The 25,414-nt window shown below is 38.6% G+C and overlaps 1 protein-coding gene across 1 annotated transcript in view; it reads left to right on the top strand.

The window, feature by feature from the left end:
- LOC128656335 (kininogen-1) overlaps positions 1–25,414 on the top strand; it is a 386,172-nt gene that overhangs the window by 237,346 nt on the left and 123,412 nt on the right. The window contains exon 5 of the mRNA XM_053710185.1: positions 23,614–23,718. Coding sequence (XP_053566160.1) covers positions 23,614–23,718 — 105 coding nt within the window. The remainder of the gene's footprint in view (positions 1–23,613; positions 23,719–25,414) is intronic.

Raw genomic sequence — 25,414 nt, 5'->3', positions numbered from 1 at the left:
TCGCCAGTCATGACCGCAAGGCAAAGAGATAGGAGAGCGAAGAACACCTCAGATGCTCCAACTGATTTACAAGTAACATCTGCCGCTGTACTCCCTATGACTGATTCACTTGATATGCAAGTCTTAGTCACTAAAATTACGGAAGCCCTAACTCCCAATTTTGATGCGCTCAAATTAGAGATCAGACAAGATATTACACTGCTATCACAAGAAGTTAGACAGTTTGCCAACAGAATTAACGAAGTTGAACAAAGGGTGTCAGATGTGGAGGATCTTACCACTATTCATAGCGCTAACATAGAATCTACTAATCTCTCTATTACCACAATACAGGCTAAACTCGAAGATCTCGAGAACCGGGCCCGTAGGAATAACATTCGGCTAATAGGGGTCCCAGAGGATAAGAAATATGAGGACTTAAACTCTTTTATCTCTGAAGTACTACCCCAACTTCTTAAAATTCCATCTAACTACCCACATATCACAGTGGAAAGGGCACATAGGCTAGGCAGACCCTGGGTGGACAACAAAGGTAACCACAGACCCAGACCAGTGATAGCAAAACTTTTAAACTTTCAAGATAAAATTACATTGATGCAATTTTATCGAAAGAACCAACCTATTACACTTGGGGAAACTAAAATCCTCATGTTTCAGGATTTTTCAGCTGAGACAACATCTAAAAGGAAGGCACTAGCCCCCACTTGCACCAAACTAATCCAACAAGGATACAAAGCCACTATTATTTACTCCGCAAAACTTAAAATTACAGAGGGTGAGAATGTTTATATACTAAACAACATGCAAGAGGTAGAGCAACACCTGAAAGATTTTAACTTGGTAGGAACACAATTGCTAGGCCGAAAATAGGCCACTACTGTATGGTTCTTTTTTTTATTTTTTTCCTCTTTTTTATTAAGCTGTCATGAACATTAACCATGCTGGTCCAGAGGGGCATTCCCCAGGTGGGGTTATCTACTCCCCCCCCCCTTTTCCCTTTTTTTTTTTCTTTCTTCTTTCTTCTTCCTTTCCTTCCCCTCCGCACTACCCGCATCATGTTACTAGTTTGATTTTAAATGGCAAATTTTAAATTAATTTCCTAGAATGTGGGTGGGATTTCTACCCCCATTAAGAGAAAAGCCATTCTTACGCACTTGAGGAAACTCGGGACGGACATAGCATTCTTACAAGAAACACATTTGACATCAGGGGAGTCCTTGAAACTCAGATCTTCCTGGGTGAAAGAAATTTTCTTTTCCCCGGGGGTTGGAAGGAAGAGAGGGGTGGCCATTCTAATAGGGAAAAAAATTAACCTAGAGGTCATTCACAGCGAAGTAGATCATGAAGGAAGATTCATGATAATAAAAGTAAAAATCGGAAAAATAATCTTTACCATGTGTAACATTTATGCTCCTAACAAATTGGATCCAGATTTCTGGTTTAGGATCCAGGCCAAAATTCTCTCCGTTCAGGAAGGCCATCTGGTCCTTGGTGGCGATTTCAACATGTCTCCTCATTGCCCATTGGACAGACTTAGAAACTCCAATAAAACACTCAAACAAAAAAAGGACAACTTAGAATCTAAATTAATAAAATTAATTACGCAGAATCTTGCGATAAAAGACGTCTGGAGGCTTCAGAACCCTGATGTCAGGGATTATACTTGTCTATCCAGGGCTCATAAAACCCTTTCTAGAATTGATCTATTTCTCATTAATGATAGGCTAAAGCTGTCAGAAGTAAAAGCAGATATACTGCCTATCTTTCTTTTAGACCACGGTCCTGTCTCACTGGAGTTCCAGCTCAACCACCTTAAAAACAGATCAACACGCTTCAACTTTCCTTCATATCTTGCGACCGATCTGAAATTTAAAAACTGGATCAAACTCAAATTTTCCGATTATCTACAACATAATCAAGCCCACATAGGTTCCTCTCTGGTTTTCTGGGAGGCAGCGAAGGCAGTGCTCAGGGGTGAAATTATAGCTTACAGTGCTGCAAGGCTTAGAAAAATTAGAACAAGAGAGAAAGAAATTACTAACGCAATAATTAATTCTTATAACTCTTATCTGCTGGAAAAATCTGCTACAAACTGGGCAAAATATGTCCGGGCCAAAAACGCTGGAGACGCATTCGCTGTCTTTCAGGAAACCCAGAGGGATCTAAGATTTCAAGCCAGGATCTATAGATTCGGAAATAAATCCAAAAGGGAGAAAAAGTCACCTCATATTGAGAATATTCAACAGAATGGTATCTATATTAATAAATCGGATGAAATTGTTGAGGCATTTGTTAGGTATTATCAGGAATTGTACTCTTACAGGAGTTCAAACCTTACTGAAGCAGTACAATTTTGGAGTCAAATTTCCTGTCCTAAAATTTCGGCTGAGATGGCTGATTCTCTCAATGCCCCAATTACCGAAATAGAGATAAAAAAAATCATTTCAGAGCTCGCCACTAATAAAGCACCAGGGCCAGATGGCCTTCCGAATGAGTTTTATAAAATTATGAGCTCTGAGGTCACCCGCTACCTTAAAAATCTATATAATAGTATGTATGCCGAGGGTAATCCAGTGGCTGCCTCCTTTTCTGCCTCCAACACTACTCTAATTCTGAAGGCTGGGAAAGATCCCACCCTCAGGGAGTCTTATAGACCCATAGCTCTCTTAAATGGAGACTACAAAATTCTATGTTCAGTTATTGCCGGGCGCCTTCAGACACCACTCGCCACTGTTATTCACCCGGATCAGGCTGGGTTTCTCTATGGTCGAAACTCCTCAGCAAAAATTAGGGAGGCTATAGTTATTGCAGAGTATTTTAGGACCATGCAGGTGTCAGAGAGTGGGGGAGATGGGATGGAACCGGACTCAGCTATCGTCTCGATAGATGCAGAGAAAGCGTTTGATTCAATACATTTTGATCATCTATTTACCTCTCTGGTTAATTTTGGTTTTAAGGACCAGTTCTTAAATTTTATCACGAATTTGTATAAAGCACCATGTACAAGGTTGATGGTTAATCAAACCCTCTCACCACAGATAATTCTTGGGAGGGGAACACGCCAGGGGTGCCCCCTGTCCCCCCTACTCTTTGACATCTCAATCGAACCGTTGGCAATCATGGTTAGACAACAATTGTCAGGAATTAGAATAGGTAACCAGGTCATAAAAATTGCTCTTTATGCCGATGATCTTCTCTTATATCTCTCGGATACCAAAACCAGTATCCCTAAACTTTTAGATATCACTGCCAGATTCGGGTCCTTTTCAGGTTACAAGATAAATGAAGCAAAGTCAGAATTGCTATGGCTCAGACAGAATAGTAACTCTCCTTCTGTTATCCCTTTTTCTGTGGCCAGAAACTCTCTCAAATATTTAGGTATTTTTATCCCTACTTTATCAGGGGAGATCTACGATCTCAATTTTTCTCCAATTCTAGCAAATATTAAGGAGAAACTTAAAAATTGGCAATCCCTGCCACTATCTATCTCCGGTCGGATCGCCCTATTCAAAATGATTTTGCTTCCGAAACTTCTTTATGTATGACAGAACGTTCCTCTAATTATGTTGGAAAGGGATATCCGCTGTCTCAATAGCATACTTATTAGATTTCTCTGGCAGGAGAAAAGACCCAGAATATCCCTAAGTAAACTCTCTCTTCCAAAAAGCAGCGGTGGCCTTGCATTACCAGATATTCGTTCATACAACTATGTTTTCTTGGTCCGGGTGGTAGCTGATTGGATTTCACACAGTAATTATGTCACGAATAACCCCTTAGAGGAAGATATATGTAGTCCTTACCTACCGCTAGCCTTAATTCACTGCCCACCCAAAGAATTACCAGGCGAAATCAAACGGCTTAAATCCTTTTCTAACCCATTGAAGGCTTGGTGGAAAGTGAGTAGTTCACTATCCTTAAATTGTAAAGTTTCTCAGTATCTCCCACTAAGGGGGAACCCGAAATTTCCTGTAGGGTTGAACTCTGTAACATTTAAAAAATGGCATAACCTAGGCTTGGACAGGTTGATACAACTCTGGGACACAGAGAGAAAATGTGTCAAATCTTTCGATGAATTAAAAACAGAGTTTCAAATTAAGAACAAGGAATTCTTTGCATATTTGCAAAGCAGGCATCTCCTCTGTGAGTTGATGAGTGAGACAGGATGGTATTGGACTCTGGGTAAATTAGAAAGCTGGCTCACTTTGTTCAAAAACGGTGTCAGATCCATCTCTATGTGTTATCAGCTAATTAAACTCAGCAAGGGTGAATTAGAACTGGAGAAAATTACTTCCCTATGGAATCGACTGTTACCTCAATCAAACATTGATATAAAAACCGTCCAATCCTCAATCTGCAAAGTAGCCCAGGTGACTCTATCAGCCACCTGGCGGGAGATGCATGTCAAACTCCTACACAATGCATATTTCACTCCCGAAAAGGGCCATAAAATTCATAATTTTGCTTTTAATAAATGCCCAAAATGTGTGCTCCCTGCAGCTGACTTAATGCACATGATTTGGACCTGCCCTAAAATAAGGCATCTTTGGTGGAAGCTAGAGTTTTGGTTCAATAAAACCTTAAAAGTCTCTCAACTGGCTCTTACACAGCAACAGATCATCTTTGGTACAAAGCACCATAATCCAAATGATACGTTGATATTTCTTTCTATACTGGCAACTAGATATCTTATTCTTAAAAATTGGAAATTAAGAATAGCCCCATCTATTCCAGAGATCAAGAATTGTTTGAAAAAACAATGCTTGCTAGAACAAAGGGACACTAATCTAGATAATGACTCTGACATCAGACAATTTTTTGCCAAATGGTCAGCCTTTATTAGGTCATTGCCAGATACAGAGATGAATGACTTAATATTCCCATTCAGAAACTCGGAACTGGTGCTTCTGGGTGTCTGGTAACAATTTATTAGTTGAGAGGAGCTTAGATGATTTTCTGGGATTCCCCTGGTCTCATACAATTGCACTCTCTTCCCTAGTTTCTGGCTTCGGCGGGGGGGGGGGGAGTGGATTCTTTCTGGGTTGTCCTTGTCCTTCCCCTTCCTTTTTCTCTTGTTCTGTTCTCCTTCCTCCCCCTTTCCCCCCCCCCCCTCTTCCTTCTTCTCTTTCTCTTTTTTCTTTTTTGGCTTTGGCAACCCATGGCTGGGTTGACTAATTCAGAGATAAAATTTAGCAGAATATTTACTTGCTCACTGTTCTCGATTTAAATGTAAAACAATTTTGAACTGTTTGATTTATGTGATTTCTTCTGACATTTGTTTTTGTAAATTACTGTTAACATTTAAATAAAATAATTAATAATAATAAAATGGAAAATATGGGAGATAATTACATGTGAGGAACCTAGGTGTCTTAGGCTCTTGAGAAATTTCTGAGATATTTGAGAATTTATATCTTATGTGCAAATGAGAAATATTGAAGATAATTCTCTGTTGAAATTGTATTGCCTGTTTCTGTTCCTGATTCCTTGGGATCATATTTTGTGATGTTATTGTATGATGCAATACTTGATGTTCACATGTGTTTCTCTCAATAAAAAAAAAATAAAAAAAAATAAAAAAATTGCATGCCCTATTTAAATCATGAAAGTTTTTTTTGGACTTGACTGTCCCTTTAATTAATAATAATAATTAAAAAAATTACATTTTTTTAAATAATTTTTTTGGGGGGTATTTTCTGGTGACCCCCCTACCCCCAGTTTAATTTATTGTGCTTGTCACTGCACTTATGCGCTGCATAATTATTGATTTAAATCCTAATCAAATACATACACATTGCGCAAGTAGGCAGAGGCTTTGAGCCCTACCGTTGCGCAATGTGTATGTATTTGTTTGTATGGGTCGGCGGAGAGTGAGACTGCCACCCAGTGGCTGCTGGCAAAAGTCTCTGAGTCCTCTTCGCGGCCCATACCGCTCCCAATGGAGGCTGGTCTATACCAGCCTCTGGAGCCCTGCCTGCCCCATCAGCGCCGCGGTCCCAGGGGTGGGACATACTGGTGCGGCAGGCGGGAGAGTGAGACTGAGATGCGGCATCCGGCATGACATCAAGGCAGCAGGCGCAGCCGCAGAGGGAGACTGAAGTGAGCAGGCAGCCCTGTTTGGGTGAATGATGCGCTATGGCAGAAATAAAAATATTGCTTATGAGGCAGGACCGAGTAGTGTCTGTGTGGGGATATAAATTCACTGCAGAGGGAAAAGCTTTAGCAGGCCTTATAGGATATTCATTGTTGCGCAACTGCGGTCTTCAGTGTGTACGTGAATGCATCGGCTGTCAGTACTGTATTACATGCCATTTCTTTTCTAGCTCATCAGTGTTGGCATTTAATACATTTATGTTGTATCGGCCCCTCCACCGTGACTGCAGCAGCCCTGAGCCAGAGCCAGCCATGCACGGCCACCGGGTCCGTCGCACTCGCAGTGCGCACTCGGTGTCAGGCTGTCAGCAGGAGTGAAACCGGCGTGGTGTACGTGACTTGTTAGTCAACTGTCAGTGATGACCAGGTCAGTGAGAGGCTGAGCTGCTGCAGCTGCCATGGCCATGCTGCCATGCTGTACTTCCCCCCGGGGCCCGGCAATCCAGCAGCATGACCCAGAAGTTACACCAGCCCCAGCCCCTAAATAACTGTGTGACAGATGTGATGTACAGCTGTTTATCAAGGGTGGTGGTGATTGTATTACAATCTCACAGTGTCCCTATTAATTGCTGATACACACCAGGCATAAATATGTAGTAGGGTTAGGCTTAGGATGGCTGCATGTAATTCCTATATTATGTATTACAATCTCACAGTGTCCCTATTAATTGCTGATACACAGCAGGCATAGATATGTAGCAGGGTTAGGCTTAAACCGTCTGCATGTAATGAGAATGACATTATTATGTATTACAATCTCACAGTCTCCCTATTAATTCATACTGCACTGTGCACAGTCATCACCTCTTGGGCTGAGGGCTCATGTCATGACCAAGTTTATATTTAATAAGACAGAGTGCCTAGACCATTGCACTTTTTTTTAATATGCCTTCCAAATCTCTGCCTGCCTTGTAATATCCATAGTATTTTTTTTATTTAATTTGCAAGAAAAACAAATAGCTAAGTTGACAAATAGTTACAGGGGATTCTCAAAGGGGCTTTTTGAGAATCCCCTGTAACTATTTATTGTCAAGCTATTTGTTTTTCTTGCTAATTAAATAAAAAAATAATATGGATATTACAAGGCAGGCAGAGATTTGGAAGGCATATTAAAAAAAAAGTGCAATGGTCTAGGCACTCTGTCTTATTAAATATAAACTTGGTCATGACATGAGCCCTCAGCCCAAGAGGTGATGACTGTGCACAGTGCAAATTATGCTGTCAAGATGGGTGACCTAATCACATACAAACACATTTGTTTGTATAATATTTTTTTTTCTCTTGGAATTCCTATCTGGACTGTGTTTATGTCTATATATAGTTACATACATTATACATACAGTACACACACATGCTCCACACAAAAACAACAAACCGGAAAGTGTTTAGGCTTTTTTATTAAAAATATATTAATTGTTCATTTTCTACAGCTGGGATATATTCAGCAGATAATATGGGTTTATACAAATTCTATTGGACTTGAGTCTTTATTAAAAGTGGCCAAAAGTATACTTGTTTTCTATTTCTTTTTTTTTCATAGTTTTAAGACAGTCATATACTGTCTTAAACATTGAACTTTTTTAACTGAGTTTAGATAATGTAAGACTAGAATATTTTTATGTCTAAGTTGATCTTCACCTACACAATTTCTGCTCTATTGGCATACTGAGAGGTAGTTCAGGCAGCAGTTGATAATTGATATATATATATATATATACCCCCAATAGCACGTGTTCCAGCACTCCAACTTTGGTAGTTAATACAGGACCTGGGTGCAATCCTCTATGGTAGTGTAGACAAGAGATAAGGAAAGGAGGGCACTCTCAGGATTTGTGCAACTTGCATAACAGCAAATAGAATATCATTTATTGTTCATAGCAACAACATAGTACAGACGTAAGTCGACGTTTCGGCTTACATAGAAGCCTTCATCAGGACAAGCAGAAAACTGTTGAAGAAAAGAAAACACATCCAATATTTTGCCAATACACCATTAAAACTAATACATACTCCCATCACCAAAGTGCATAACATGAAAATAAATAAAATCAAGGCAACCCAACGTAACAAAACAAGGAAATTCAGCAAAACTGAAATGACAGTACCCTTAGATCATCGTGGATCTGGCCTGGCGTGATAAACCTTAATGTTTCAGAAAAACCACCAATACATAAATTTATACAATCCTTAGAACTTATACAGGCTCCACCTTGTGTATAACATACAATAATGTGCACAACTGTAATTAGATTACTGATCTCAATGAACTAAACCTCAGCGGTATGCGCCCAGTGTGGCATACTACTACAACATGTCACAAATCAGAAAACTAACCACCACTAATGCCCCTACATAGTAGCCAATTGATCAATATCAATGTGGTACCTATTGATGTCAAGCGTTAATTGTAAGTATGATGGGAAACTGAAACAGAAACAGAGGTGCCACATGTGTAGATCAATAAGAACCACAATATCCAAACGAGACAAGATACAGGGTACTCACAAACGTGAAGGCACTCTATTGTGCCAGTAGGAGCGGGCTGGTATTAAGCAGCAAACCAGCTGGCTGTACAAAGGAATCCCCGTCGAGACAGGCAACACTGGAATCCTATGGCTTCAGGTCTCCAAACTACCAATCTTGCAGAGAAAGCCTTCCTCAGGCTGGAACTGGAAGTAGGAATGGGAGAGGGGCTGGACTGCCCTTAGGTTACTAACAAGGAGACTGCCACACTAACCACCAGACTTGTAAAAGGTAAAATCAGTATTTTATTATAGACAATAAAAATACCAACGGTATAACAAATTACAACTGGGTTTGTGAAAAACAAATCTCCTCTCAAAATACAGAGATAGTAGCGACGCGTTTCTCGGGGATAACCCCGTTTCCTCAGGCTTGTATGTTCTGTATCCACCTGAATGCCCTTTAAATAGGGCTAAGTAACCACATGTTACAATAAACACTCCCCTTCCTTTACAGATATGAACCAATGATATCCTTCCTTTCCCAATACGCCCAGTTGTTGCTTTGATTGTAATTGTAATTATCTATAAAAGTGTAGTGTGAAAATCGATCAGTTGAATTTTTTCTAATAGCCAGATAATATAATGTTATCAATAGGAGGTTAAATAAAATTGAACTGATATTGATCATAAGTAATTCGTATTTGTACATATGTAAACAAGGTGTGCCTATGTTTTCCCATCCACCAATCATATATAGACACTTAGGGGGCCTGTACCTAAATCTTTACCTGATTCGATGATCGCTAGAGTTGCTGTTAAGGACTACAAATATTAGGATGTGACGTGTAGTCATATGATTGAGATAGCCCGTATGTACTAGGCTGTATCGCTCTTGAGGACTACAGCGTTAGAGTGTAGCGTGACCGGAAATGCCTGCAAGTTACCTGCCGTCTAGTTGTCCAGGACTACAAAAACTAGGAAGTGACGTATAGTCACAGACTTAACAAACCCACAGTTATTGAACCAATGAAATTAATAGGAACCAGGGGAATATTAAATGAATAAGTAAATAAAGCCGCATGATTGGCTATAGCTATATACTGCGAGCTCAATATAAATATCGTATTAAGGTAATGCCACTTGTATGTAACACATTCATACTTCACAAAAAAAAGGGATTAGTGGTGTGCAAAACGATGCCCTTAAAAAATAAAAAATAAATAAATGAATGAATAAATGAATATTGATGTGATGTTAATATGACATGAAAGTAATGGTGCACTGTGATCATCCATAGTGAATTGGGGGCACAAATAGCTCTATAATGTGATCATAGATATTCAGAATAACCAGAGAGCACCTACGTTGTGAATTTTAATGCAATAAATTTAATCCATATAATATATAGCCTCACAAAAAGTGTGAACATTTATAGCTATATAAAGGTATAAAACCAAGATAGTGTAAAAAATGAGTGTGATGGATTGTGCTATCTAAAATATAACTACATTTAAATATATGAATATATTAATATGTGCTATAATAATGTATACAAACCATTATTTGTATATTGGAAGTGATTGTGTCTCACTAGTTCCGTGAGTTCATAATGTAAAAAAGTGCATGTAGTCAGAAAGTAGGTATAACTAATGTGTGATATATATGTGACATAATATGGTGATTGTTTCTCACTAATTATGTGAGTTCATAAATAAAAAAGTGCATATAGAAAGATGAATATAACTAAATGTCTAATATATGTGACCTAGCAACAAGTGGGGAGGGAAAGTCCAGAGTACATAAAACATAAAGCATAATAAAAAAATATTACTCAAAAACTCCCTACAATATACAGCAATATATGTATATATATATATATATATATATAAATACAAATATAAATATAGGGAAAGTCCAAAGTGCATATAACATAAACCATAATAAGGATATTACTCTAATGTTCCCTACAAAATACAGCAATGTATATATATATATATATATATATATCAACACTATTAGCCGCGCTATATGAAAAACTAATCAATATGAATATATGAGTACAGCGGAATCTATCTCCTCATAAAGCCTATAGGGAACAAATTATAGAATTTGAAAGATACAATATGATTATATAAATGCGGCTGAATCTATGACCTCGTTGAGACCTGTAGGGAATAACTGTATCAGAAATGGCTATTACGGCCCACACCTGGGTGGAATCCTCCTCAAATGGGACGCTCAATTAATCATAGAGAACGATATAAGCAGGTCATTTCCAAACATGTAAGGGCGCAAATTAATGCTAAAGTAAACAGTATAAAAGGGGAGTATATATAACTTTTAAAATCTATTAAAAATCTATTAAAAATCTCAGATTTTTGAACGTATAACTATGTGCAAAAAAATGAGCTATATAGCTCTAATTCCACTACAAGTGATAAATTATGTTTTCACACTTAAGGGTTAAAAATATTTATTACTGCTCAAAAGTTTAAATGAATACGTGGATATAAACATGAAATAAAGCACATATAAGGAAAAATTTAAAAACAAAATTTGTAATTCCCAAAAGGTAAAAACACATTAGAAAGACAAATTAAAAGTACTCCTTCTAACAAATAGCTTAGATAGTATCTATTATTTAATGACACATTTACTAGTGACCGGTCTAATCTAATAAACTTAGTACATACAAAATAACAAAAACAAAAGAAAAATAAGTAGCTCTTTAGTTCAAATGGAAACTCTTTAGGCGGGCTCCCGAATGTATATCCAGATCAAAAGTCCTTCACAGGCTTTCCGCAAAGCAAAGTGTACTATAGCGGTCTTCTGATTCCACCAATTTTAAGCGGACGCTTCTGTCTTCCACTTAGACGCCATTCAAAACAAGCTGGGAGGAATCAGAAGACCGCTATCGTACACTTTGCTTTGCGGAAAGCCTGTGAAGGACTTTCGATCTGGATATACATTCGGGAGCCCGCCTAAAGAGTTTCCATTTGAACTAAAGAGCTACTTATTTTTCTTTTGTTTTTGTTATTTTGTATCTACTAAGCATTCATTTTTAGCATTAATTTGCGCACTTATATCTTTTTTCTACCCCTTGTCTTTGTTTATTTGGAAGTTATATTGGGAATCTTTCTTATATATAAGTGTTTGTATCAGGTTCATTTTTGCGCTGGTCTCCAACTCTTTCTTCATTTCCAAACATGTACCCAATATCAATGTGGTACCTATTGATGTCAAGCGTTAATTGTAAGTATACCAGACTCATAGGACTAAGCTAATAGTATATAGACCACCGTTAAAAATGTTTTAGAGAACATCCCTAATATTAGGCAGCCCAATTACAGAACCTGAGAATACACAGTTAATGAACTGTGATCGCTATCCCGTAAACGTGGTGTGTACATCTGGTCAAACAACAACATACATCCATTATTGAGCCGGATGTTACTAGGTAACCCAACTTAATCATTAAAGAAAATGACAACTACTACATCCGTGCCCTGAGCCACTTCAGAGGTTTATCTAATTACAGAGCAATGTAATGCACAGAAGAGAGCACTTACATAATTCGCTAACTATATACAGGGGAACCGCATCAACATTACCAGTGTGGACCCCACCAAAATCAATATGTTGATGTAAGGAGAGCGCAAACTAGCGCTACGTAACCGTGAGGATAGAACCGCTACTGATATAAAATCAAACCCATAGTATAAAACCATTTAACCTGATGTGTGCATCATCAGCCGTGTTAAGTGCCTAACATAATTACCTCCACTACCACCGCTTAATGTTCACAGTAATACTCACATCATAGCTGGAAGTAAATTCAAGCCTCAGAACAAGTGAGCTACAAGAAAATTTACCATGCGAGATACACGCCTTAAAATGGGGGTAAAACTGCACCCCGTATAACATCATAACAACAGTATCAAACGCACCTACCTCAAATCGGCATACTGTGCCGTGTTCAACGCACCAGGAAAAACAGATGCCTGTGTCAAAAACCGGAAGCCTCTTATACCCACACTTCCTGTATCTGGTCAGTTACAGGGGTGTGTTAGGCCGTCATCTACTCACAGCTGATGTGAATTGCTACTAAGTGATGCGCATCAGACTGTTTGCACATAAGTCACTGAAAATTAACAAACCCCTGTGCATGGGTGCCTGGCTCATTTGGGAACCAACAAACACCCATAGTCCAATACAGTCTAATTACTCTCACTATTCTTATTGAAAGAAGACAAGTATCTCTTAGCAAAACAATGTTTAAATAATTACAACTAAAACTACAAAAGCAGCAGCCTACAAAGGAACACACCTTCCCAAACAGGCTGATACCACAAGTCAGTACCCATGCGGCGTGCTGGGGTTTGATGTTAGCCCACATAATAAAATACAAAAGGCATTCACAAGATACCATCATCTCGTAGATAAACACATAGTAAGGCACCATCACCTGGTGTGTAAACTCACCCAGCTGGCAAGTATCTCCAAATGTTATAAACACATAGATAGAATACCACCAGGTCACTAACGATATTGCAACCATGTTAGATTCACGCCAAGTACCAGACCCAGGAGATGAGTGGAATAATGCATTAGCTGAAGATCATATCAAAGAGGTCAGTCAGAAATTGGTGGAAACATCATATGCACAATATACCACAGGTATAAACTAGTTTAATAAAACACAGAATAATCAAGGTGGGCATTCAGTCCATGTGGGCTAAGAGTGTTGAGCCTATAGATCCAGTGGCTCTCACAACATAATAGTTCCTTATGTCTATTACTACCCCTTCTGGATGGGACCACAGCGTCAATGAGCATTGCTTTCAATGACGACACTGAATGCTTTTATTCCAAAAAGTGCCGTGCCACTGGTTGATCGGAGCTAACATCCTTCAATGCCGTCCTGATGGCACACTTGTGGTTGGCTAGCCTCTCACAGAAGGTGGTGGTAGTCTTACCCACATAATACCTGCCACATGGACATGTCAAAAAATACACCACAAACTGAGAGGTGCCTAATTGCATAAGTCTTATTTGAATGTGGGTGGTGGAACATTGGTCCAACCAACTAGGAGTTGCAAGTTACACAATTCCCACACCGAAAGCATCCCGGCTTGGTGTTGGCCAACCAGGTAAGGGGTCTCTTCCATGGGTCGGTTTTCATCAGCATAGATCTTAAGTTTTGGTTACTCCTGCGTACAATTCTTGGTGGCGGTGATTCAGCAAAAGGCAGAGTGTGGTCATCTCTTACCAAATGCCAGTTCTGGCGGACTATGTCCCCTAACTTATCAGATACCGGGCTATATGAAGTCACAAAGTTCAATTGCCTGTCATCCTCTTCAATTTTCGGTTTTCTCTGGATTAGTGTCATCTGATTGTATTGTGCGACCTCATCAAGGTTCTTCTGCACTAATCCAGGGCTATACCCCCTCTCCAGGAATCTCTTCTTCATCTCCTGGAGTTGTGTGGCTTGCTTGATGGGGTCAGAATTGTTGCTTATGACCCTTAACAGTTGGGACTGAATGATGCCCGCTTTCAACTGGTGGGGGTGGAAACTGTCACTTTGTAAGAGGGTGTTCCGGTCTGTAGGTTTGGAGTAAAGAGTAGTATTTAACTTGCATCCAGTTTCAGTGAATGTTTTGTAAATGCAGAGATCCAAGAAGTGGATTTGTTCCTCACTGTATTCATTTTTAAACGAAATTGAAGCTTCCGCCTCATTCAAGTATTGTATCCATAGCTGTAATTCAGTCTGGGTCCCCCCCCCATACCACAAACAAGTCATCAATGTACCGTTTATAAAGTAGGACCATGGGGTTCCGGTCAAGAAAGATGAATTTGTCATCAAACCAGGCCATGAAGAGATTAGCGTGGGGTCCACACTGGTAATGTTGATGCGGTTCCCCTGTATATAGTTAGTGAATTATGTAAGTGCTCTCTTCTGTGCATTACATTGCTCCGTAATTAGATAAACCTCTGAAGTGACTCAGGGTACGGATGTAGTAGTTGTCATTTTCTGTAATGATTAAGTTGGGTTACCTAGTAACATCCGGCTCAATAATGGATGTATGTTGTTGTTTGACCAGATGTACACACCACGTTTATGGGATAGCGATCACAGTTCATTAACTGTGTATTCTCAGGTTCTGTAATTGGGCTGCCTAATATTATTGATGTTCTCTAAAACATTTTTAACGGTGGTCTATATACTATTAGCTTAGTCCTATGAGTCTGGTATACTTACAATTAACGCTTGACATCAATAGGTACCACATTGATATTGGGTACATGTTTGGAAATTACCTGCTTATATCGTTCTCTATGATTAATTGAGCGTCCCATTTGAGGAGGATTCCACCCAGGTGTGGACCGTAATAGCCATTTCTGATACAGTGGGCTTCAATTGGCTACTATGTAGGGGCATTAGTGGTGGTTAGTTTTCTGATTTGTGACATGTTGTAGTAGTATGCCACACTGGGCGCATACCGCTGAGGTTTAGTTCATTGAGATCAGTAATCTAATTACAGTTGTGCACATTATTGTATGTTATACACAAGGTGGAGCCTGTATAAGTACTAAGGATTGTATAAATTTATGTATTGGTGGTTTTTCTGAAACATTAAGGTTTATCACTCCAGGCCAGATCCACGATGACCTAGGGGTACTGTCATTTCAGTTTTGCTGAATTTCCTTGTTTTGTTACGTTGGGTTGCCTTGATTTTATTTATTTTCATGTTATGCATTTTGGTGATGGAAGTATGTATTAGTTTTAATGGTGTGTTGGCAAAATATTGGATGTGTTTTCTTTTCTTTTCTTCAACAGTTTTCTGCTTGTCCTGATGAAGGCTTCTATGCAAGCCGAAACGTCGACTTACGTCTGTACTATGTTGTTGCTATGAACAATAAATTATATTCTATTTGCTGTTATGCAAGTTGCACAAATCCTGAGAGTGCCCTCCTTTCCTTATCTCTTATATATATTATAGATTAGTATTCAAATACAATTTAAAAGCAGTTTATAATAGTGCTTTGAAGGGTCCAATAAAATAATAGAAACAAGGGGTTGACATGAAATAAAAACTATTAAAATGAGTTTGCACTGTTTCCTCCATTTCAGTGTGTTCATAATGTGATCCATTTTACCTGATGGATTGGATTAAAATTTATGTTGAAACCACAACCTGTACTTCAAAATTCCAAAATGCACATTTCTATTTTACTTTTATTATTATGTACTGCATTATTTAGGTATCCTTTGTTGAAGAGCATACCTAAGTGGGATGTGCACGTGTGTTTCTTGAGCACCGTATTGCAGCAGCTGTGTTGGCAGTATTGATATCTTGTTCTTTGTGTAAAATTTGTATGGTAAATTATTTCTATTTTTACAATACAGTAGTGAGTAGAGAAGATATTGTGTATCATTCTAATTGCTTAGTAACTGGTACTATGCCACAGAATTGTGTGAGTGGTTATGTGAGCAGAGTGTGTGTGTGTGTGTGTGTGTGTCAGTGAGCAGAGTATGTGTGCTTTATTCTACAGGTAATCAACACATTTCAGATGAACTGGTGCTTTAGTTTCTCAACCATGGTCCTCAAGTACCCTCAACAGGCCAGGTTTTCATTAAAGCTGAACCAGTGCACAGGTGAAGTAATCAGCTGATCAGTAACACAGTGTTTACTAACTTTCTCTCATCCATCAGCTGATTACTTCACCTGTGCACTGGTTCAGTTATAATTAAAACCTGCCCTGTTGGGGGTACTTGCGGCCTGCGGTATATGTGTTTCTTCGGCGTATCTAGTGCCTCACCAGCCTCTAACTTCACCGCACATCACTGGCCCCGGGGGCTGTGTGTTTGAGGGACCAGAGTCATATGTACCCCGCATAATATATATATGTTTATATATAAAATACATTTAAAATTAAAATCTATTTTTTTTATAAACAAACCGTGTTTAACTTTTGTTTTGTTGTTTTTATTGGAATTCACAAAGAATCTGTTGTTCTATGTTAATTGAGTCTATTGTTATTATTCACACTCTATGTGGTAAATCAATCTAAATCTTACGATTAGTTGCTGACTAACTTCACCTTATGAATCAGGGGTATGTGTAAAATGAAAGATTACTATTGGATATCTGAACAATGGGACTAATGAATTTGACTATTCTAAAGTGTTCTTAAGAGCAGCTCATATGTTCCTTCATTCAACATTTGCCCTGAGGAAGCCCCAATGATGTCACAGTCACGTGGGGGGTTGAAACGCGCGTCGGCAGTGAGTTTGGCTGCTTGTCCTCCGCTAAACCGGCGCTTTTGTTCTTGCCAAAGAGGTACTTTCTTCAATCACTAAATTGGACAATCTGGATTGTTCCCGTAACTGGGACAGAAAAGTAAAAGCCATTGGCTCTATGGACAGTAATGGAAAAGCACTGGAGGTGGTATTTAAATTGCTAAATGAACTTGCTAAATGAAGCTGCACTATACTTAACACGCTGGACAGTCACGTTACCTTTACTACCCATCTACTTCTACATTGATATTTGATTGATCTGTATGGGAAATGTTACACTGTATTGATATATGTGTCTGATACTGTAGCTGTATAGACCTTGTATGGCAGTACTCTGACACAATGGGGGCGTACATAGATCCTACTTCTTTATAGCTTTTCATGACACCAGATACTATTTGCATATAGTGGTGCCCTCTGAAACTGGTGTTGTACACACCCCTTTGACAAGGTACTCCAATCAATATACATGTATTACTAGTCTGCACAGTGTAAATTTGAATATAAGTATTTAATTGGAAAAAAGTTTTATGCATAGATCCTCCTGGATCACTATGATAACCGTTTTTTCACCTGTGCAGCGAAGTTACCCTCTGGTGGAGGTGTTGCTACACTTTGCATAAACTGTATGAATATGTACATGTTACTGTGTATTCATGATAATTTTTTGTATACATGTATTAACGGTGAGCATTCAAGAGTAAATGTACAAGCATAGATCCTCAAGGAGCACCATGGTGGCCTTTTTTCGCTTGGTAAGCAAAGCCACCCAGCGGTGGAGGTGTTGCTTTATTGATTACCACTATTCTCACCGGGTATACATTCTAGATCTTTTGATTTACTTGACCACTTGTATACTGTAGTATGCATGTACCTTTTTCTGGCTACCACGCTTTATTTATTGTTTTTTTGTTTGTTTATTTGAATTAACTTGCCATTCTTTGCTTCACTGCATGTACCTTTGAGAGGTTGTACATTATATCTAATGTTGGTAAGAGGTTTTTCCTTACCTAAAATAAAAATAAGGTTTGCTGAAATCCCTGTCTTGTAAGTAGTGACTTATTGTGTTCCTACTTTTCTCTCTATAATTTTTTAGTTCTCAACATTTAATTTTTAAGGGTCTGCAAACCTGTCCCTTTAAAGGGTTAAAACTAAATAAATTAAATCTGATAATTTTATGGTTAGCTCCCTAAATTTTGATACGTTTATATTTAACATTAGCTGCCCATCGCTGCGCGACTTACCCCCTTCGCTATGCTAGGTTCTCATGGCATTAGAACGAGCCTCCCATTGGAGCCTATGGAAGTGCGCTCTATTAGGCGCAAAGCTACCATGCAATACGATCACGAGCTCGCTTCGCATTGCGGGTCACTTCAAATACCAGTGCAAATTTGATTTACGTGTTGATCTACCTTTCTCTTTAAAAGACCCCAAAGGTGTTCTATTGGATTCAAGTCAGGCGACATACTTGACCAGATCATAGTTTTTGTGATTTTGGCAGTGCGCTTTGGATCGTTAGTCATCTCTTCAGTCAGTATTTTGATATATCCACAGGCATTCATGATGCCATCTATAAAGGTCATCTCCCCAACACCTTTTGCACTCATGCAGCCCATATCATGAAATTCCCACCTCCATGCTTCACGGCTGGGACTATACATTCACTGTTGTAGTCCTTATCAGGTTTACGGCAAACATGCTGGATCCCATCTGAGCCAAACAAATTTATCTTGGACTCATCTGACCAAAGAATGTGCTCCCAATATTCATCAGGCTTTGTTTCATGTTCTTTAGTTAAGTTTAATCTTGCTGTTTTGTGCCAAAGAGCAAGCAAGTTTTTTTTTCTCCTGGAAGCGTCCATAGAGGTTGATGTTATGCACTGTCTGAGCTGTCAAAGAAACACAGATTTCCATTAACCCTGAGCCAATTCTGAAGCACTTGCCTTTCTGTTTCCAGTTCTAGGTTGTGCAAGTAGCACACTGTCCGTGGCATCATTTTAGGAGGATGAGCACTGCGGCTCTCAATAGTAGTACTATGGCACATGCTATACCTCCTGATTACTGCTGCAACTGTGTTTCAACTGATTTTTAGTTGGTCATCAATCTTCTTGTATCTTTTTTCATCGGTCTCAGAATCAGATTTTTAAAATTCTAGTGTTCACAGATCACTTAATAACCATGCTCATGCAGTTAGGCTATTTGGAAAATACAGGTGTACTCAGTTTTGTTTTAATGATCACAGGTTTTCTAACTTGTATGTCAGTAATCACAGGTGTATTCACTTTTGTTGAATTGCAGTTTCTACTTTGGGGCCTGTATTTTTAATATAGTATTTCTAAAGTTTTTGTTTTTGATTGTTCATCGGAGCAAATACTTTACTTGTCAACTTAGAAATAATGCAATCAATGAGAAGTAATAAAGTTTCGAATCATTTGACATTTAATTAATAGTGCACAGGGTTGTTCTCATTTCTATTGCAAACGTGTGTGTGTATGTATGTATATATATATATATATATATATATATGTGTGTGTGTGTGTGTGTGTGTGTATGCATGTCTGTGTGTGTATATATATACTATATATATATATATATATATATATATATATATATATATATATATATATATATATATATATATATATATATATATATATATTATATAAAAGTGTGTGTGTATGCATACTGAGGTGACATCTCCCAAAATACTAAGGCCTAGATAACAGTTGAAGCATAAACATTATTGAGAGTAGTACAAATGAGATTGCAAGGTTTCAATAATAATAATAGACGTGGTGAAGACGACTTGCTGAAGTTCAAACAAAACCTCCGAATGGGGAAGAAAGGCGATTTAAGTGACTTTGAACGGGGCATGGTTGTTGGTTCCAGACGGATTTCAAAAACTGCTGATCTACTGGGATTTTCACGCACAACCATCTCTAGGGATTACAGAGAATGGACCAAAAAATAGAAAATATCCCATGAGCGGCAGTTGTGTGGACAACAATGCCTTGTTGATGTCAGAGGTCGGAGGAGAATGGGAAGACTGGTTTGAGATGATAAAAAGGCAACAGTAATCCAAATAAGCACTCGTTACAACCAAGGTATGCAGAATACCATCTCTGAATGCCCAACATGTCAAACCTTGAAGCATATGGGCTGCAGCGGCAGAAGACCACACCAGGTGCCACTCCTGTCAGCTAAGAACAAGAAACTGAGGCTACAATTAGCACAGGCTCACCAAAATTAAACAATAGAAGGTTGTAAAATCGTTGCCTGGTCTGATGAGTCTCAATTTCAGCTGCGACATTCAGATGGTAGGGTCAGAATTTGGCATAAATAACATGAAAGCAGGGGTCCATCCTGCCTTGTATCAAAGTTTCAGGCTGGTGGTGGTGGTGTAATGGTGTGGGGATATTTTATTGGCACACTTTGGGACCCTTAGTACTAATTGAGCATCGTTTAAACACCACAACCTACCTGAGTATTGTTGCTGAGTGACCATGTCCATCCCTTTATGACTATAGTGTACCCGTCTTCTGAAGGCTACTTCCAGCAGGATAATGCACCATGTCACAAAGCTCAAATCATCTCAAATTGGTTTCTTGAACATGACAATGAGTTTACTGTACTCCAATGGCCTCCACAGTCACCAGATCTCAATTTGGGATGTGGTGGAATAGAAGATTTGCATCAGAGATGTGCAGCCGATAAATCTGCAGCAACTGCACAATGTTATCATGTCAATATGGACCAAAATCTCTGAGTAATGTTTCCAATACCTTGTTGAATCTATGCCACAAAAAATTAAGGCAGTTCTGAAGGCAAAAGGGGGTACTTTAGTAAATGTATGTATCTCAGTGTTAAAGTCCTTTTTGTACATACTACATAGTGCAGAATTTTATAACATTAGCTTACCGGCACATTTATACTTTTAATTATTTCAGAGAAATTGTATGTAAAAACTTCATTTTACCAGAACGCCGCTCCTTGCTCTACTGAGCGGGTCTGGTTTTTACACAGTGGATCGTGACAACACTGTCTAGTAACAGTGTGTCCGGTCGCGCCATTAAAATTAATGTAGCTCGCTGCCGCTCTGGTCTAGTAGCGGGAGCGAGCTACATTTATTTTAATGGTGCGACCAGGCACACTGTGACTAGACAGTGTTGCTGCAATGCGCTGTGTAAAAACCAGACCCGCTCAGTAGAGCAAGGAGCAGCGTTCTGGTAAAATTAGGTTTTTACATACAATTTCTCTGAAATAATTGAAAGCATAAATGTGCCGGTAAGCTAATGTTATATAATTCTGCACTGTGTTCCGAATTATATAACATTAGTATGTAAGTTTACTGCCTCTTTAATATAAAGGAGCTCAATAGTTTCAATGTTGTAAATCTCAGCATATAAACCAAGATTTATAGGGGTAGATTTACCAAGCAGCGAATGCTGCTATCTACCCCCATACTTTCCGTCTCCCCGGAAACCTAATTTAAAGGGACACTAAACACTTGCTGCAAATTCTCCAAACTAACTTCTGCTGTCAAACATAAATATAATTCATATCTAGTAATCAAGGATGTGTATGCACTCTGGGCAGTTTACCCCCACTATTGTTCAAAATAATGTTGTCAAACAGAATGCTGATACTGCTCTCAATGCTGCTATGTTTGCAGCCATATTGTAACGCACGTTTTACTCACAGGCAGTGAGGCACAGCAGTCATGTGATGCACATATTCTTATTTATCCAGTTTAGAGGGGAATTATCAGAACACTCGCTCACTGTGGAGCTGTGCGAGTGCTACATTAGCTGTATATATTATTATATTTATCTTATGTGCCTCATATAAAAACATTCAGTTTGTGAAGGCATTATAATAAAAGCACTGACACTTTTTTGCATTATAAATACATCTGCACTATTGTCTGTAGCACAGCTCCAGGAATGCACAGTCACAGCTCCGTGAACGGTTGTAAATTATCTTAGCATACTACAGAGGGGGAGAAGGGGAGGGGGCATGTTCGTTGGAAGATAGCAGCTCTGATGAATAAGTGAATAACTAATGTATGCACTGTTCGTTTTTCAGCTGCTAGTTATAACGGAACATGCCTCCTCCCCCTCAAGAAATGCATATCTCCGTGAACAGTTTGATTTCTCATAGCAAACTACGAGAGGGAGAGAGGGAGGGGGAGGAGGCATGTTCCGTTGTAACTAGCAGCTGAAAAACTAACAGTGCATACATTAGTTATTAATTTATTCATCAGAGCTGCTATCTATCTCCCCCTCTGTAGTATGCTAAGATAATTTACAACCGTTCACGGAGCTGTGACTGTGCATTCCTGGAGCTGTGCTGCAGACAATAGTGCAGATGTATTTATAATGAAAAAAAAGTGGCAGTGCTTTTATTATAATGCCTTCACAAACTGAATGTTTTTTTTATGAGGCACATAAGATAAATATAATAATATATACAGCTAATGTAGCGCTCGCACAGCTCCACAGTGAGCGAGGGTTCTGATAATCCTCTGACTTGATTAATAAAAGTATATGCCATGTTCATCACATGACTGCTGTGCCTCTGTGGCAATATGGCGGCATACATAGTTTTACCAAGTGCTGGATCAGCAGTTTGATTGAAGACACTCTAATTGAACTGTTTGAGGTAAACTGACCCTCAAGAATAGAGATTCATGCGTAGTGTGTTATTATTAATAAGTATAAGTTAGTTTAAGAAGCAGCAGTCATAAGATCGCTGCTCCTTAACTCCTCAGTGGTGGCGGACAGCAATCAGCCTTTTCGGATATGATTGAGTTGATTGACACCCCCCGCTAGCGGCTGATAGGCCCCAAATGTGCAGGGGGCGGCATTGCACAAGCATTTCACTAGAAATGCTTGTGCAATGATAAATGCTGACAACACATGGATAAATCTTCCCCTAAGCATGAGAACAGTTTAAAGCCCACTATTATAAGCAGGAAAGTAACTTGCTAATCTGATCATTTTTGCACAAATAATATTTGCACTAAAACGAAAAAACATTACTTTAAACTTGTAATACGAGTACACAGATTCTTACGGTATAATTGAGGCATAAATTTCACTCCAGCACGAACTAGCACTCTACTTCTAATCTACACCTATATATCTATATACTGAGACTTTAAGCCAGGGGTCAGCAACCTTGGCACCCTAGATGTTTCGGAACTACATTTCCATGATACTCAGCCAGCATAAAGAGTGTCTGAGCATCATGGGAAATGTAGTTCCAAAACATCTGGGATGCTAAGGTTGCTCACCCCTGCTTTAAGCAAGTCTCTTCAATTCCTCTGCAAAAAAATCATCTTAGTAGTCTCAAGTAATTATATAAAGCTGGTAATTTAGCATTTTGTCAAGAGTTCACTTTGGTTATATGCTGCCAGTGGTTATGATGTCAATAGGTATGAAATTAGGCTGCATGTAAATATATTACCTTAATGGCTCTTTAACTGTCTTCTTTGCACTCTCCATTCTCAACACTTGAGACACAAAAAGTCATGCACACAAAGGAAACCCAGAAGTCCTGTCATTAAATTGTAATGTGTGTTATGTATATAAAAAAGAAAGTGTATTGTTATGATCATTATGTTATGTAATTGGGTTTGCGTTTTCTTGTTTTCTAAACTTATGTGTGCCTGTCTTCTTAACAATTTAACTTATAGGGAACAGATGAAAAAATATTTGAAGTGAGATTTATAATTGAAAAGACGAATTGTTCTAAGACTGAGTATGCAATACCAGGATATAAGTGTCACTTTCTATCTGGAGTAAGTACTTGTGTGAATAAAAGATGTACTAATAACTGTTATTGCTGCAGAGTGGTACATACTATGGGGCCTATTTATCAAATCTCTGTCCGACATAATCCGATCAGCGGATCATGTCCAACAGACATTGCTGAATGCGGACAGCATTACGCTCTCCACATTCAGCATTGCACCAGCATTTCTTGTGCAAGGCCGCCCCCTGCAGATTTGCGGCCAATCAGCCACTAGCAGGGGGTATCAATCAACCCGATCATATGTGATCGGGCTGATTGCTGTACGCCGCCTCAGAGGTGGCGTACGAGTTAAGGAGCAGCGGTCTTAAGACCACTGTTTCTTAACTCCTGTTTCCGGCGAGCCTGAAGGCTTGCGCGGAAATAGATGTATCTGGCCCAATTCGGGCCATGATAAATCGGCCCCTTATTATTATTTTTTGGTGCATGCAATTTGAGGGAAGGGGATTCCAATTTACTTTTATTATCAAATGTCCTTTGCTCTCTTGATTTCTTTTATTTTAGAGTATACTTAGGCTGTTTCAAGAGCACCATTTCCTCTAAGGTGAACATATTTTAATATTGCTCACAGTAGGTGCAGGCAGTTTTCAGACAGGAAAAATGAGGTTGCTTTTCATCAGTAGAGCCTGAAGAATGGATGTAGTAAAACATAGGACTGCAACAATCCCAAGCACAAAGCAAAAGCGACTTTGGAACATGAATATTCTACAGTGGCCCAGTAGTCAAAGTCTTGATCTCAATCCTACTTAAAATTTGTAGCATTATTTGAAAATTACAGTCTACAAACACCATTCAGAACAGGCATAAATTACTCCCAGCCAGTGTGCAGATCTAGTAGATATTTACCCCAAAAGATGGCTTGACATTAATATTAATATGAGGGGTTTGAATACTTATGCAAGCAGTGTATTTCATTTTTTATTTTATATATCAAGAAGTACCTAACAATGGCTTTCATTCATGAAAAAAATGATAATTTTCACGGGGTCAGAATACATTTTCAAGGCACTGTATATTTAATGAAACTGTGTCATTTATCTAACATTTGTTGTTTTTTTAATTTTTTTATTTTTTTATTGAATTTTTAAAGGTAATAACTACAAGGAAATATGATTACTCAACAGCAAGTGCTAATTGTATTGTGCAAGAGTGCAAAAATATTAACATACAAATAAGAACATGGAATGAAACAAGAAAAAGAAAAAACATGCAATGTCTGCATAATTTAGCCATAGTTAAAGTGCATGTTTGTGTAATTCCAGTTAAAATGTCTTGTGTTGCAGTAGTGATAGTGAATAACCAATGAAAAATAACAATTCATCTAAGTGAAGCTGAGGTTTTATTCTATTGAAAATAAGGGTATCCTGGGTGTATGAAGTCATAGCAGGCTAGACCACTTCTCTCTCTGAGTACTATCAACTCTGGGAGATATTGCTCCAGATAAATTCTACATTTAAAAAAAAAAATCTAATTTGTCATTTGGTTATATAGTGAGTAGTTACAAGTTAGAGTGTACGTGTTACTGTATGTTGCCATTTAGTAAAGGATCTACATTTTGTTTTCAATATAGAGGACAAAGGCATTTAGCACAGTTTAATATAAGTATATATAAGGTTAAGTCTATATCTACATGTTATCTTAGGGGGAGTAATTTAAAATGACAAGGAGTGGGAAGAAGTTGATGG

This window comes from Bombina bombina, chromosome 4 (genome assembly GCF_027579735.1).
Source record: "Bombina bombina isolate aBomBom1 chromosome 4, aBomBom1.pri, whole genome shotgun sequence".
NCBI lineage: Eukaryota > Metazoa > Chordata > Amphibia > Anura > Bombinatoridae > Bombina > Bombina bombina.
This window is presented reverse-complemented; position numbering and strand designations above follow the sequence as displayed.